Consider the following 17040-nt stretch of genomic DNA (forward strand, 5'->3'; position numbering starts at 1 on the left):
AATGCAATGACATATTTTCGGCATTATCAATTTAAATATTTCAAAGTGAAATGAAATGTTTACCGTAGTTGGTTTTGCATTAATGAATGAAGTTTGAGCTAAAATCAAAAATGGCATTAAACGGGCATTTTAGCGTAAAATATTTGCAAATTCTGGATATGGATATGGGCTCTCGCGTGATCCAGGGTACGAGATCTACTCCTATCTTTACACACGTAGGATGCCCTAGATAGTAACGGATAAACTTTTGGCTAATCTCAAATTAATTTTTATTATTTAGAGGAGTAAACGCATTCTTTCCTTTCTCTCGTCGTAGACACAGAATCCAACTTTTGGAAGTGATACCCTCGGAGCTAAAAGCGATCTAAGAGTATGTTCTTCACTAACCTCTTTCAGTACTTTGGCGGTATTATACTGGCTGATCCTAGTATAAGTGCTAAGAAACTTAGAATTTTGTAAGGTATATCAGTAGCTAGCGCTGAGACCGCAAGGTTTTAGTGTTGGCATTCGTGAGCCTCGTTAGCCACATGCGAATCTAAATTTTGATTTATAACTTCAACAAATTACGATTCCATATTAAGCAAGTTAGTCTTAACATTGTGTTTGTTTGCTTCCAGCCCTTAAGCACAAATTTTTAGTTTACTGTCGTCTGCATAAACCTTTGGATACTAGTTATTGCTTTAAATAATATTTATTAAAATGTTGACGTCTGTCTTCTACACATAACTAGTTTTAAATTACCTTCAGCAATTGAACTTATAAAATACGTTTTATCTAAGTAAGTAACGCGTACCTTTCTTATGGACAATGAGTTCCGACCATTTTTATTGAAACTTCGCAAAATGATAGTTCTCAAAAGGCTAATCATAAGTCTTAATCATGAAAGATCCGTTAATAACCATGTATCTGAATTTCCAAATCATATTCATGATTCGAATCATAATAATCGTGTAGCATTTATCTACGTGGATGGTACATATCTGTAGGTGAAAAAAAGTAGTAATTGTCGAATAATTTTTGTAAAACCTGCTTTATCAGTGGCATTAAATCGATACATTCTTGATGTTCAAGGTCCTTATTTCGCTTATAATGCTAATAACGATGCTGCTATTTTGCTAAAAGAAATGCAAAAGAAGATAACATAGCTGAATAGTTTAGAGAAAATAATATTGCTATACTTGATCGTGGTTACAGGGACATTAATGATTTTTTAGAAAACATTGATGTGATAGTAAGAATTCCTTTCTTACTTGAAGAAAATTAGAAACAATATAGTACCGAAGATAGGAATGCAGCTAAATTAATAACTAAAACGCGATGGATAGTAGAATCATGAAATGGACACTTAAAAAGTACATTTATGTTTTTTAAAAATGTAATATCTATCAATCATGCAAAAAACTTGAGAAAATATTTAAAGGCTTCTGCCACACTTATTAATAGGTACAAAAGATTGATTTATATGGATGATGTTAATGTGCAATATACCGAAAACTTGCTTGTTTAATACTTAGAACTGAATATAATGCAAGCTAGAGTTGAAGTAAACAATACATTACGATCAAGAATTTCCGGATAGGAACATCTAGATGAATGTACATTTTCTAATTTCTCTCACTTTGATATAAGTTACTTCGAAAATATTACTGTTGAAGTTTACCAACTCGGGTTAGCTCCAGCATATGTTCAAAATAAGATTGCGAGAAATGACGAAGACGAAGAAGTTTTCAATTTAATTACCGACTCAGAGAACCAGGAATGACTAGAGTAAGGGTCTTCTCACGATTCTCGAGAAGTACCAAACAGCAGTTCTGGATATCATATCCACAAGATGAAGAAATGATCCAAGACGATGAATATGAAGAACAAATCTTACATTATTATTACACATGTAAAGTTGTAGTGCAGATATTAGGATATTGTGCTCATGTAACAGCGGTAGTATAGTTCCTTGGATATACTCGTCACTTTCCAATTTGGATACATAAAAAATGCAAGAAGCGATTAGTGACACATGCACGTGCGCACGCACCCACTCACATTAACAGCACATGTGAGCGGCAAGGGAACTCATATAAAACAAGCACCCTGAAGGATTGAGAACTCGCCATGTCCACGTCGTTCAATCTGGGTAACGCTAAGAGCGAGAAAACTAGTGCTTCTGGTTTAAAGATGTTTCTTTTAAATTAAATTTGAAACAAGATTTTTCCGTTAATACTGCAGTCTGCTATTTGATTCTTATAATCGAATTGTACAATACAACCCAATTAGCGATGACATCATAGCTTGCTTAATGTTATAAAATTTTCTCAATAAAAGGTAAAAGAATAAAAATAATTATACATTAGACTAAGAATTCTAAATAAAAAAATAGAAATATTTGTATCCAAAGGAATGTTTATTTATTCGATTCTCAATTCTTCAAAACTAATCCTGTAGCGTTCAGAAAGATCTAACGATAGACGTTGCAAATATATCAGAGAGGGAAAGAGAGAGTGAGAAAGAGAGAGGGAGAAAGCATTCATACTCTATAGAGACGCGAGAACCTAAAAATTGTAGTATATCGCTTAGTTCACATATAGAGCAGCATGCAATAATATAACGAAAACGCTAGCCGAACACGCGCCAGCAGCCCCTTTATCCTGAAACATATATAAATCCTTGTATACTGTCCTGAAACATACATTGCCTATCTACTTATGTTTTTTAAATACTGTAATACCTAAGTCAATGTCTTTTATAATATAAATTAATAAAGTAAAAATTTATTTCATTATGAACAGCAATAAATAAAATGTTTGAATTTGATTCAACAGTTTCATCATTTATCGTCATAAAACATACATTTTTCATCTCTAAGGCATTTACAGTTCAAACAGAGAAATATCTACAGTATATAAAAATCAGTAAATTTATGTATATAAACTAGCATTATGTATATTACATTAGCGGAAAAAATATCGCGCATCGGTTAAAGCTCGTTAACCTTTTCCGACTTCAACTGGGTCACTTGATCGATATTGGACATTCTATAATGTGCAGAACAGTATCTTAACGTAAAATTAGTATAATTGAAAAATACTTTGGCAAATTTTTATAAAACGATGAGAAATGCAAGAATGCAAAAATTTATAGAGTGCAGTACATAGCACTCCATTTCATTGGTTTCCTGACTTTTGTAAATAATAGAATATTTCTGCATTAAACTCAATTAAATTACAAGCTTCCCGTCTAAATAGAACGAATAACTTATGTCCAAAGAAAATAAGTAACATCACCGTAAAGGTGCGCATTATCGTCATTATACACGAAAAGTTTTTACTCTTCTCAGACAAATATATGTATGTAAAGCTAAATTTAGTAGACATGACGGTTTGCTAGTAAATAGAGAAAAACGAAATGAATTTGCACGAAGTAAATTCATGTTTTGTCTAGAAATACAAAATTTCCCTTATAAATTTTAGCTTATAAAGTAGAAGTATTAGACGATATTAAAGATATTAGCTTCTTTTACCAGCTTCAATTGCAGAATTCATATTAGTAAATGACAATCAGCAAACAAAAAATAATGATTATTTCTTGTTTTCTATATGCTCTAACGAATGGTACAATATAAGTAAGAAACTAAATAATTTCGTTAATAAATAACATTCACATTTTTTAAATTAACTTCAGCTCTTACTTTGACTTACTTTAAACTACTTTGATTTGAATGATTATTTCAAAATAATTCAATACAAAATTTATTTGTTTGTACATGTCAATATTTCAATCCTAAAATATATTATGCCATTGCAGTATATGAAGGTATCTGAAATTTTTCTATTGTAGTTACAAATTACTTCAATCTTTTGTTTTGAAAAATCTGATATATAATGATCTCATGAGATCATTTTAGTCGAAATAGTTCTGGAAAAGGATGAAATATTAGTGACCTTTGGTAGCTTCTTTTGCAGCTTCCCTTGTAGCTTCTTTAGCTGCCATTATCAATGGTGTTAACGAAGCTAATGGCCTTGCTAATTTTAAGAAAGGGTGCTGTAAAATATACAATAAATTAATCATCATTTATATCTGAATAATAATAACATATTCTACTTCTCTGTTACATAAATATATTACCTTTAATAAATCAGATGCTGCATATCGTTTTTCGACTTCTACTTCCAAGCATTTATCTAAAAAATCTTGAAAGTTATTCGATAATTTATGTTTTTCTTTGATATCTGGTTTTCCGTTTGTTGCTATTAGGTAAAGTGCTCGTAAAGGATTTTCATTTAGATATGGCGGCTCCCCTTCTATCATTTCAATAGCCATTATTCCGAGTGACCATATATCGACCTACAATATTGCGTGGGATTAATTACGAAAAATTTATTTATATCAATGTATAAAAAAATCAAATATCAAAATATCAAAAATAAAAAAATCTCAGATATAGAAGTGAAAGTGACAAGCGTTAAACATCAATTGAAAATTATTACATCAATGAAACTTAAATAATGTCCATATAGAAATATTAGGTCAGTAAATGAATTATTTTCACCATAGATCCATACAAGTTTGATTTATTTGAAATTACTGATTTCTAGGTGTTACGTGACGCTTCATTGTATTATTTTTTTAATTTTTGTCAAATAATATTTCGGACCCGAGACTTCCGTTCGGACATAGTATAATCAGTAGTATTCGTGTGCGCGACTCGGTGGGAACGTGCGGCAGAGGCTGATTCACGCTGCGCCAGCATGCTGCGACGGCATGCTTCGGTCAGCGTGCTTAGCTAGGTAAGACGATCCGATACGAGAAGCGTAAACGTTTAAAGTATATGTGCGAGAGAGAGACGAAAAGCGAGGGACAAAAGATATATAACGAACCGGCGTAAACAACGAAACCAATCCTTAGTCAGTCAGGAATCAGCGCTCGACTAAGAGCTCCCTGCAAGAGTTTGAGAATATTATAATAAAATTATATCGAAGTGCCGAGTATCGTTATTTTTAACGACCTTTTATTTGCTATTGGAATACCATTGGAATACTATTGGAATACTATTGGAATACTATTGGAATATCATTGGAATATTATTGGAATATTATTGGATAAAGAAAATATATTGGACCAGCTTATTGAATTAATTCGAAACCAGTAATTACCTATAAAACGAACCTAACAATATCTCGGACCTAGACGACAGAGTGAGTACTTTTGAGCTCTATCCTCGATAAGGTGAAATCTCTTCCTTATCGTAATTTTATTCTCTCTCTCTCTTCGCTCTAATATTACTAAGCATAATCAAGGTTCCCCTTTCGGTGAATCCACGTGATTGCGTACCGGGACCAAGTGTGTAAACACCGCTGACCGCGTAAACTAAAATATTTATTTTAATAAATCGCGAACCGCATAGTAGCGCGATATTATTATTAGAAGTATTATTCGACGTACTAATATATATATATAAATAAACTTATCTAACATACCGGCGTAAGTTCATTTAAGTCAATCGGCGAAGCCCCCCCCTCCCTTTTTCGCCTGATTACTCCCGCCTGGCTCTCGCAAGGACGAACTCCGGATATTATCGGTGAAGACGCGATCCATTCGGTGACACGGTCGGGGTACCGTACTGAAGGCCTAGTCCACCCGAGCTAGGACCACTCGGAGCTAAAACGGTCTAACACGCGCCAGTTTTGAAGAGACATCAAAACTGGCACGTAACACTAGGTTATACCTAAAACCATATACAAATTTTTTTTAAAATTTCTAAGGAGAGAATCGTTTTATGAATTTGAAATTCAGTCTATGAATCTGTTTACTAATTCTTTCTGTGGGAAAAAAGACACAATTACTCTGGTTACTAATAATAAGTAACATGCCGGTTGAGTAAGTGACGACGTCCACGTGTGAGAGAGAAAAATCACTCTGACAATTACAACCAAAACAAAAACCATTTATTGCTGACCATTACAAGAATCAAACCGATGATACCGCGTGACCCCAAAGGTAGTTCAACTGCCTCAGATCGGTATGAATGTACGCTCACACAGCAGTTCACCCTTTCTGTCTTGACCGCAATTACATCAATCGCGGCCCTAATGTTCACGATTGGGACGCGGAAACTTGAGTTAGAGAAAGAGAAAAAAAGAGAGAGAGAGAGATAGATAGCTCATGTTGCGATTATTGTTGCTTCTACTGCTATTGCCATTGCTGCTGCTAATACTTATGCTATCAAGTCTTTGCTAAGTAGATTACTGGAACGTTAGTGGTCACGCGTTGGCAAAGCCGCTGCATAAGTCGAATGCGATCCGATTTACCAAACCAGCGTAACATCAAAGAAAACTAAAATAGCGAAGTGGCACACGGCACTGAGGGAAGGTATTTCAAAGATAGCTGTTGATAGGCCGATGTTTCACTAATGTAAAAAGAAACCGAACGCATGGCCAGACACTCGTATGCATTTAACGCTGGTTTTCTTACGGCCGCCTATGAATAAGAGCATAATGCAGCTCTCATATGCGCTCGCTCGTTTCCAAGTTAAGCTCATCTATCTCTTTCTATCTTTATCAACGCACATTATGGCTCGCCAAGAATACACCGCTCTTTTCTTCCGACTCTCTAAATCAGCACCTCAAATGAGATCAGCATGAGCGGTATGCTCTTGCATGTACACATGCAGTCGGTCAGATGGTACACGCAGACACCGTGAGGTACTGGGCGGAGGAAAAATCGCGGATAAAGCGGTTTTCCTTGTGTCAAATTATTAAAAAACCATGATATACGTATATATTTTACATATAATTTTTATTTCATCTAGGATCTACAGTATCGGCTATTAATTCCATAGATCTGCAAAATAATAGGTTGTGATTGTTGTCGGCAAATAGAGGATCATTTCCGAAGTAATTTTTTGCGTAGAATTCGAATCCGGAGTCATAATTTGTCTATTACGTCAAATTTTTTAGATATCCTAACCTAAAGGAGCAAAAACAGCGGTTATCTGGTATATTTGAAGCTTCGTAATATCGCAGAAAATTTTTTTTTCTAAAAATAGAGAAAATTATCTGAAAAGTATGCTCTTTCTCTTTAAAATCCATATTCAAGATTTAAGATTTTTTTTTTTTCTTCGAGATATCGTTAATTGAAATCAATTATGTTAATAGTTTCAAAACAGCTCATTCCCCGAATATGCACACATATATGCAAGGCTATAATCCCAAACATTTATATCCTAGTTTCCTCAATTCTCTAGCCCTGTATGACGCTCAAACCCTAGATCATAATACCCTAATTTCCTCAACCTTCTAGCTCTGTAACTTATGACGCTATAACTCCAGATCCTTATACCCTAATTTCCTTTACCCTCGAGCCCTGTAATCTGCGATGCTAGAATTCTTGATTTCAATGAACGATACATTGATAAAAAAAAGGCATTTCAAATCTTAAAAATTAATTTTAAAGAGTAAGAGTAGATCTTTTAGATGGTTTTTCTTATTTTAAGAAAAATATTTTTTCCACGATGATACAAAACTTCAAATATACCAAAAACCGCCTTTTTGCACTTTTAGGTTAAGATATATAAAAAACTTAACGTGACTCCGGATTCCATTCTAAGCGAAAATTTACATAGGAAATGACCTATTAGCCAACAACGAGATTATGGAGATCTTTGTTATGGACGGGTAGTCCATTTTTCCCTACAACTTCTAACAACTATATTTTCTGAAATATTTGTTGTAACAATTTTTTGAAAAATTCATTCGACTATATTAGTAAAAATTTTTGATTCTCGTTCACTGATTAAATATTTATTTAATTATTAAATATATATAAATGTAAATAACAATGTAAATAAAAAAATGTAAATATATAATTATTAAATATATATATATATTAAAATAGGAATTCTGTTTGAAGCAGTGGAGGTGGTAAGAAGAAGAAGTAGTAGAAGCTTAGCCATGCCAACTATAAGAGACAACAGGAGATCTCACTCCTCTTCTAAGTATGTATGGTTTGCGAAGAAAGTTAAAATACATCATCTTCCATACGAAGAAAAAGACTCTAGAAAAGGTATTTGGGAGCAGATAGCAGGAGATCACGAACGTTTCCAAAGACGTATTGCTGAATTGAATAAAGTTATATCACGAGTATTACTCAAGAAACGTATATTGATGATGAATCAAATGCTTGGTCCTATATTAGAAAATCATCACACTATATATATATATTAAATAAAATGGATATCTAATATAAAGTAGAGGGAGGTGGTTGTGGCGGCTAGAAAATCAAAGTAGTGGGGAGAGGTTTTAAAAGAGCTGTGAGCCTCGAGGAGCTTCATTCTGTCTCAAAAATAGAGTAGTAGTAGCAGAAGCAGTAGCAGCAGCATCATCATCAGCACCAACAGCAGCGAGAGCAGTATTAGAAGTAGTATTAGAAGAAGAATACGTAACATTCTAGATCTCTTTACTTACAGCAAGATGAATTTTGAAATGTTGAAAAACTTTGTATTGATGCTTTTCGATATACTTCCTGAAAATAGTCATTATGAATTGCATGAAGATGAGAATTATCTACTAACATTAATGAGAAAAGATGAATCTCGAATTATTCTTGAACTCGATTGTGAGTTCGAAATTGTTCTACCGGACCGAATGTCAAGAGCGATAATTCATCATTTGGATCTTTTTATTTATCTTTCTGATAGAGTACACAAATATGCATTATTTATTCAATATCATGGATATGATCCATTTCAATTTAATATTAAGTAAATGCATTTGTATATCTTATTATATCTCAATAAAGATTGTATTATATAAATTTATTTTCAGGAGAGATAAATGAGTCATTAGTGTTTCTATTAAAGCAGGTTTCGACTTGTCTTAATGGACTCACTAGTGTCGAATATAAAAAATGGAAGTACCTCACAGGTAAGAGCGAAGGTTGGGGCTCTTATCCTTAAAATAAAAAAAAAACAATGTAATATTTATAAATGAAAACAAATATTTATTTATATACAAGCTATATACATATAAATTTATATTTGTAATTGATTGTAATATAGTCTCCTTATTTATCCAAGAATTGTGAGTATTATCAAAGCCAAGCCATTTTACGAAAACTTCATTACCCCGTCTTCTGAGAATTTTTTCTACAAGATAGATATCAGGATCCATAGCTTTCTGTAGTTCTTGCTCATAAAAATCACCAACAATGGGATTTTCTTGATAATCTAGTAGGTGATATGTTACAGGTTTAGTTCTCGAAATACCATGAACAGTAAAAATTTCTGTAGACCAATTAGGCGTATATCCTATTACAAAAACGTGTTTAGACTTGCTCACTCGCACTTTATCTCCTACCTGAAATTTCGGTTTTTTGAAAAGACGATGATCGTAAGAGACTCGTATCAAGACCTGCATTTCATTTTCTTTAGGCTTTATATTATTTATATTTTAGTCACGTCTTTAGTCTTCATATTTATTGTGCGATGTTTTCGATTATTATAAGATTCTATTAAACTGGGGAGAAAGTCAATCCACTTATAATTTCCTATTAAACTGAATTTGTTCCACATAATATTTTTTATTGTTCGATTGAAACGTTCACAAATTGATGTTTTAAGATTGCTTTAAGTAGAATAAAGGTTTATTTTATATTTTTTCATTAGACTTTGAAAATTTGTATTGTAGAACTCTTTGCCTCTATCCAATTAGAGATTTTTAGGAATGCATCTCTTTTTTAATACAGACTCCATTGCGTTAGTGACATCTGTAGCAGTTTTCTGTTTTACTGGAACTCCCCAAGCATATTTAGAGAACGTATCTATAATAGTTAATAGATAGCGATAACATTTATTCTCTCTAGAATAGCTTTGCATCTCAACAAGATCAGCTTATCACGTCTCATCTATTCCACGTATATCGACTTTTCGACGAGGATAGTTTCGACGTGCTGGTTTGTGTAACTCATCCACCACTCTTTGATGTTTCATTTTTTCAATCTATTTGTTATAATTGAATTAAAAGTCAGACGGCGTAATCTTTATTTCTTTCTCCTTATTATTATAATTATTATTTGTTTGTAAATATTGAATCGCTTCTCCATACGATCGTAACTGTATTTTTATTATATTTAAAGATTTTTTAAGATTATTTATTGTAGTCGTAAGCGTATTGACGTTAGCTTCACTAGTTTTTTGCAACGTTCGTAAGTTTACAGCATCGTTACTCTCCTGAGGATCAGCTATATTAGAAATTCTTTTGTTATCCACGTCGTATTGTCCGTCTTTAGTAATTTTATACCCTACACCAGGAGGACCTCGATTACCCTCCTTTTTATTCAATATACGTCCAAACACATTAACACTCATTTTATTACTGAGGAATATTTAGAATTCTTTTAATATATATAGCTAGCTTCACGTAATTCTTCAATAATTGAATAAATTTCATTAATATGACTAGGATTACCAGCGGTTTGTTCGTCGATAAGCAATCACAATCGATCAACGAGCTCGTTTCGATCATCCCAATATACATAATCAAATAATGTTCCTTTTCTTGCTATTTTATAGATAGGAAAAAGACCTCTTCCATCAATAGTCAATTTTCGCTTCTTAGCACTACCACTTAAAGATAAATTTGGACCAATATACTTTTGAATTTATTTACATGCTTATTGCGATATTCTCCATTTGTTTCATGTCTCTTACGATGAGCTTAAGTGATTTTAAGAATTTTTATATAATTTTCAAAATCCGATGAACTGATTAATTTAGAATTAGGTTCTTTACGAAAAAGAAGTTCCATTAACCCAGACGTCTTGCTGAATGCTTTATCATTTACAGTCACATTATTGTTTCGGAAAGAAATTGGAGAATTGCCTATAACATATGTATTTTCGCAAGCGAACGCCAAATGTCTTGTCTAAATTACTTTTCTGTTGCAGTTCATGCAATAATCGAATATAGTTTCCTACAATCGAGTCATCCAATATCTGTTTTTGTTGTTTTGTAGTTACATTTGAACTAACATTGTCTAAATTTCTTGCAGCTCTATCAAGTGATGATTCACTAGTCTTACTAAATTCGTCTTCATCAGCATTATCATCACCATTATCAGCAGCAACAGCAATAGACATAGCAGATTCAAATATAAAATCAAGCGCATGTAATGTAAAATTAAGTCATTAACAGTACTATTGAAATATCGAGATTTATAGAGAGTGTCAGCTGTTGTTTTTGACTTGAAAACTTTATCGAACGTAATTTTCTTCTCCTTATATATTCGCTCCATAAGATTATAGAAGTTCCCTCTCACGTCATTTACGTTTCAGTCGCTGTGAGAAGCATTGATCATTTTCAAATTCGTATAGTTGATCAAAACGGAAACCTAGTTAACTTTCGAGGAGAAGTCATTACAGTGCGAGTACATATAAAGACCATATCTTAGTGATGGGCATCATTTACAATATAAAGAGCGGCCGAGGCTATATTAAAAGACGAAAATGTCAAACAGCAGCCAGTCAACAGCGAGCTATCAGACCGCTCACACCTCAGAACATTCAATTCCTGAAAAGCTTGATACTAAAAGTCGTCGAAAATCGTGGAAGAAAATATTGTGCATATTAGTGTGTTGTATAAAACAACAACAAAAACAATATGGAGGGAATTCTAGACATTCATTCAGGTGTTGCTTTCGATGAGTCTATAGCTCATTATGAAGTTCATGCGCATCAGCCTTATCCATTATCATATTTCAATAATGGCGAAGAAATCCATATAGCAATTCAACATCAAGATTTATCTCTGCTTCCATCACGCAGGATGATACATATTTGTGGTATGAGCAAGCCGGACGGTACTACGCCAGTGGAGAACACTTTATTAATCAACAACACCCTCTGTCATTTGTTCGAGGAAATACGATATGAAATAAATGCAATTGAAATTTATAAAGTGAAAAATGTAGGCTTAACGACCCTCATGAAAAATTAGCTTTCACTCAATCCATGTCAGAGCTCTATCGCTGAAAATGCCGGATGGAATGGTGATAAAAATGAAGTTTTAATATGTAATGCTCTAGGTTTTTTTGATGTGACTATCCCTCTCAGTATGTTAATGGGTTTTGCTGAAGATTATCGGAAAATTGTAGTCAATATCAAGCATGAACTTATTCTCACAAGATCAAGAGATGATTTGAATGTTATTTTAAGTATTCCAGTAAGGAATCCTGATGCTTCAGAAAAATAAAAAACTACTTTAACTAAGGCTGAATGGTTGATGCCATATGTGATGGTTGCAGACAAAGAAAAAATCAAATTATTTAGTCAGATTGGACGAGATCGTGCAATTACAATGAGTTATCGTACTTGGGAAATGTATGAGTATCCAAAATTACCACGTACATCAAAGCATGTTTGGAGTGTTAAGACTTCCAATCAATTGGAAAAGCCTCGCTTTGTTATTTTAGTTTTTCAAACTAAACGTAAAAGGTCAGCGAGTGTTAATTCTAGTAATTTTGATCATTGTAATATTAGTAATGTGAAGCTATTCCTCAATTCACAATTCTATCCGTATGAAAATCTCAATTTGAATATCAATCAAAATCAGTATGCTGTTCTCTACGATATGTATACTAATTTTCAAAACGCTTCTTATGGTAAAGAAAACGAGTCGTTACTCAATAATAAAGATTTCATTAATAAAGTGCCGCTAATAGTTATAGACTGCTCCAAATAAAATGAAACATTAAAAAGAGCGCCAGTCGATGTTCGCCTAGAATTTGAAACTCGGACTAATTTTCCTGAAGATACTGCAGCCTACTGCTTAATATTACACGATCGTATTGTACAATATAATCCAATTAGTGGTGAAGGATATCCAGAAGAATGGACGGAGGGAATAATAGTACGAATATATAAGAAAGGGAAGAAAGAAGAAGTAGAAAACTATAGAGGAATAACGCTGATGGACACGAGATATAAAATATATACGGAAATACTGAAGAAAAAGCTGGAAAGAGAACTAGAAGCTAAAGAAACGCAAAGCGATATGCAGATGGGATTCAGGAAGAAAAGAGGAACAATGGACGCAATATATATCTTAAAAACAATAATAGGGAAGGAAATAAGGGAAAAAGGAGGAAAACTGTTTGAATTCTCGGCCGACATGAAGTCCGCTTTTGACAAGATAAAGAGGAAGAAAATATGGGAAACAATGAAAGAGAAAGGGATAAATAGAAAAATTAGGAAAAGAATAGAAGAAATATATAAGAAAACAGGGAGTGAGGTAAAAGTTGGAGAAGAAATAATTGGAGAGTTCGAGACTTACAAAGGCGTAAGACAAGGGTGCCCTTTGAGCACCACGCTATTTAATCTTGCGTTCGCCGACCTGGAAGTCAAGATTAAACAGGTGCAAGAAGGTGCGGTAGTGATAGGAAGGAAGAAAATATGGACATTAGGATATGCAGATGATATACGAGGGTGGTCCGATAAGTACTTAGCCTCACCGCCCGATGGCGCCACTCTCGCAAAAGAAATATTCTATCACGTAGTACAACCTTCCCGATGGTTACTGTCAAGATTTCAGCCGGATCGGATTTGTAGTTTATTTTTGAGAGCGTGTGAAAGCAAGTGTCCGTTGATTTTTGAAAAATGGAAAAAGAATCCTTCAAGATTCTACTTCCACTATACAGGGTGTCCCATTTTAATTTACCACCCCCTAAAACAGGTTAATAATTTGCTCTGAGAAAAAAATGTTTCAAATAAAATTTGTTGGGTTCGAAGGGGGGCATCTTTTGGCTATTTCAGCTGCGACCTTGAACATGACCTTCAAGGTCATTTGAAAGTCAAGACCAAATTTTCATATGAAATGTGCATATTTTATGGCGGATTTGGATTCTACTAAAAAAGAGAAACACTTTTTGTCTGAATCATTTTTTGATCATCAATAGGTAGGTAGCTCTCCCTTTAACTGAAAAGAGAATTTGTTCTAGAAATAAGATGTTTTAGATGAATGTTACTAGCTTCATACAAAGACAGAGGTATCCTTTGGATCACTTAAGGCAAGATCTTCACGTCCAACCACTTAAGGCAAGACCCCTTCGTTCAGCTAGTCACGGAAATTTCAATGTCTCAAGTGTTCTATCAATTGCCCATTTTTTTGAATGCACATTTGTATTCTCTGTCGAAAACTTCTTTGGACATCTATTAATGTTTGTGGGGTTAACGCCTGGAATGCTGCAACAATTCTCTCCATCATATTTTGTGCCGTCGTCGGGGCTTCCGCGTAAACTCTCTGCTTCACGGCCCCCCACAAAAAGAAGTCCAATGGGGTCAAATCTGGCGATCGCGCAGGGAATTCACAGATTGGACTACCAATTCTAATCCAACTATTTGGGTATGTCGCGTTCAGAAATCTCCTGACAAGTAGTCGACGATGAGCGGGAGCACCATCTTGCTGGAACCACATGTCTCGCCTTATTTCTAGCGGAATGTTTTCTAGAAGAGGTGGAATTTGGTTCTCGAGAATATCTAAATAAAACTCGCCGTTTAAATTACGGTCATAAAAAATTGGACCCACAACGTATTCCCCAACTATGCCCGCCCAAACATTAATTGACCACCGTATTTGTGTACGGTGATTTGTCTGCCAATGTTGATTTTCTTCTGCATAATAATGCGCGTTATGAAGATTAACTCCTCCCATATTGTCAAACTTTGCCTCGTCTGTAAAGAGAGTCCGATCAAAGAAAAATGGATCTATGCGCATTCGTGTTTCCGCCCATTGACAGAATCTAAGTCGCCTGGCAGGATCACCAGGCTCAATGGCATGTGTAAGGTGCAAGTGCTATGAATGAAATCTAAAATGACGCAATACACGGGAAACTGTTGATCTGGGTACTCCATGCATTCGCTGAATTTGTCGCGTCGAAATATGAGGATCCTCGACAATTACAGCACGAACCCCAAGCGCAATATGCTCTCTTGGGCCCGTCCGTCGCCTCTTCCTTCTTAAGTTACCTCCTTGAGCTTTTATCGTTAGAAGTTTAATATTCCTCCTAGTAGGATGACGAGCGTCCGGATACCTTTCAGCGTACAGCCTCGCTGCAGCCTTGTAATTGTCGTGACATTCTCCCAGAATCTTGATCATGTTGACTATCTCTACTGGCGTGTAGTCAGCCATTATCTGTTGTAGGTAGATTTTTTAGGGAATCTTTAATCTTAAATTAATAATTTAATTTTTATTTAATCTGAAATTCAGAAAGTCAATGAAAACCTAATGATGAGAAGCTTTGAGGAGCTGTAAGAATTTACAAGCCTTACCAATAGAACGATAACGAAGCAAAAAAATGTCTTTTAGCGAGAAATAAAGCATTTACGAGAAAAATATTCTAATTCTAATATTCTAATTCCTCGGATAAAATGTAATGGTTACCTGTAAATAAACATTTGACATTCAAAAAATCTTGATGACCTTCAAATGACATTGATGGCTCTTAAGCAAGTTCGTGGTGAAGGTCACTACAGTATGTCCCTCATTGAATCTAGTAACATTCATCAAAATCATTCTTAACTGTGGGAAAAATTCTAACCTTAGTTTAAGGTAGAGATATCTACTGACTTTTTCTACTTTTTTAAAGCCGTTTACAACAAAAATTTGGGATTTTTTCAAAAAATGATTCATACAAAAAGTGTTTTTCTTTTTTAGTAGAATCCGAATCCGCCATAAAATATGCACATTTCATATGAAAATTTGGTCTTGACTTTCAAATGACCTTGAAGGTCATGTTCAAGGTCGTAGCTGAAATAGCCAAAAGATGCCCCCCTTCGAACCTAACAAATTTTATTTGAAACATTTTTTTCTCAGAGCAAATTATTAACTTGTTTTAGGGGGTGGTAAATTAAAATGGGACACCCTGTATATAAAGTTAGGTCTTATGAAACAGTATGTCAAAGCTCTAGACAAAGATAATAACAGTTGGATAATTACATATTTAACAAAAGTTCCTACCAGTGAGCGATGCTAAATTGAAAGAAGGCATTTTGGATGGTCCTCCTATTAATAACCCAATAACCAAAACCATGACGATTACAAGAACATCGTAGACGAAATGTTACTTAATTATAAAAACTTCGACTATTTTATGAGTATGAAACTTCATTTCATTCACTCTCATCTTGACTATTGTCCGAAAAATCTTGGGGACGAGAGAAAAGAAAAAGGAGAAAGATTTCATCAAGACATCAAACAAATGGAATACGCTTACCAAGTGGAGTGGGATATTAATATGATGACAGACTTTTGTTGAATGCTTAAAAGGGAAACAAATCTACAAAGCAATTAACGAAAACAAAATCCTTTACACAGATCGTTTGAAGATAAGAAAATACGGTATAAAATAAAGATGGAAAGTACTTTTAATAATATAAGAGGTACTACAAGTAAATAAGGTTTCAAAGAATGGTAGCTTGTGTTTTGATTGAAGTTCAACTCAATTACGATCGTGGTTAATCAGGTATGTTCAATTTTAAGGCTTCTTATTTTGTTGACGTTATAATATGAGTATTATGCATACAAAAAATACGTATCTATAAGACATTGTAAGCTTAGTCAACTTCCTTCCAGTTATGGTTACATTGAATTTTATGGTTATTTTCAATTTTTGGGGTAATTTTCTGCTATTTAAAAAAATCACGTAGTGTAACTCAATTTGGAGCACGAATTCAGTTACAGGGCATCAAAATATGCAAAAATCATGTATGATTCAACCGGAAAAAATTTATTGTTCTTAATCTATCTTTTCATGGTGGATATACATAATTTTCACCGACTTTTTATTAAAAAAAACCTGGAATCTATTTAAAAAAATATATGGAAAATGTCTATGAATATGTCTAGTCTCTGGAACCAATTACTATTTTTATTTCGCCTGCCGGTTTAATTATATGCCTTATCTAGCCTAGTGACGATAAGCATAAATAGATACCAAAAAAATTGATTAGGTAACAAGATAGTGAAAAGAATATAAAATTTAACCTCAAGCAGTAGTC

At 33.9% G+C, this 17040-nt stretch overlaps 1 protein-coding gene across 1 annotated transcript in view; it reads right to left on the minus strand.

Moving 5' to 3' along the window:
• Positions 1-2829: 2829 nt before the first annotated feature.
• LOC131671547 (serine/threonine-protein kinase Pak) overlaps positions 2830-17040 on the minus strand; it is a 492626-nt gene continuing 478415 nt past the window's right edge. Inside the window, exons 8-9 of the mRNA XM_058948051.1 lie at positions 4120-4338; positions 2830-4035 (exon numbers count right to left, since the gene is read on the minus strand). Of these exons, the coding sequence (XP_058804034.1) occupies positions 3928-4035; positions 4120-4338 (327 nt within the window). The 3' untranslated portion in view covers positions 2830-3927. The remainder of the gene's footprint in view (positions 4036-4119; positions 4339-17040) is intronic.

This window comes from Phymastichus coffea, unplaced genomic scaffold (genome assembly GCF_024137745.1).
Source record: "Phymastichus coffea isolate CEN01 unplaced genomic scaffold, Cenicafe_Pcof_1.1 PCOF00010, whole genome shotgun sequence".
Taxonomy (NCBI): domain Eukaryota; kingdom Metazoa; phylum Arthropoda; class Insecta; order Hymenoptera; family Eulophidae; genus Phymastichus; species Phymastichus coffea.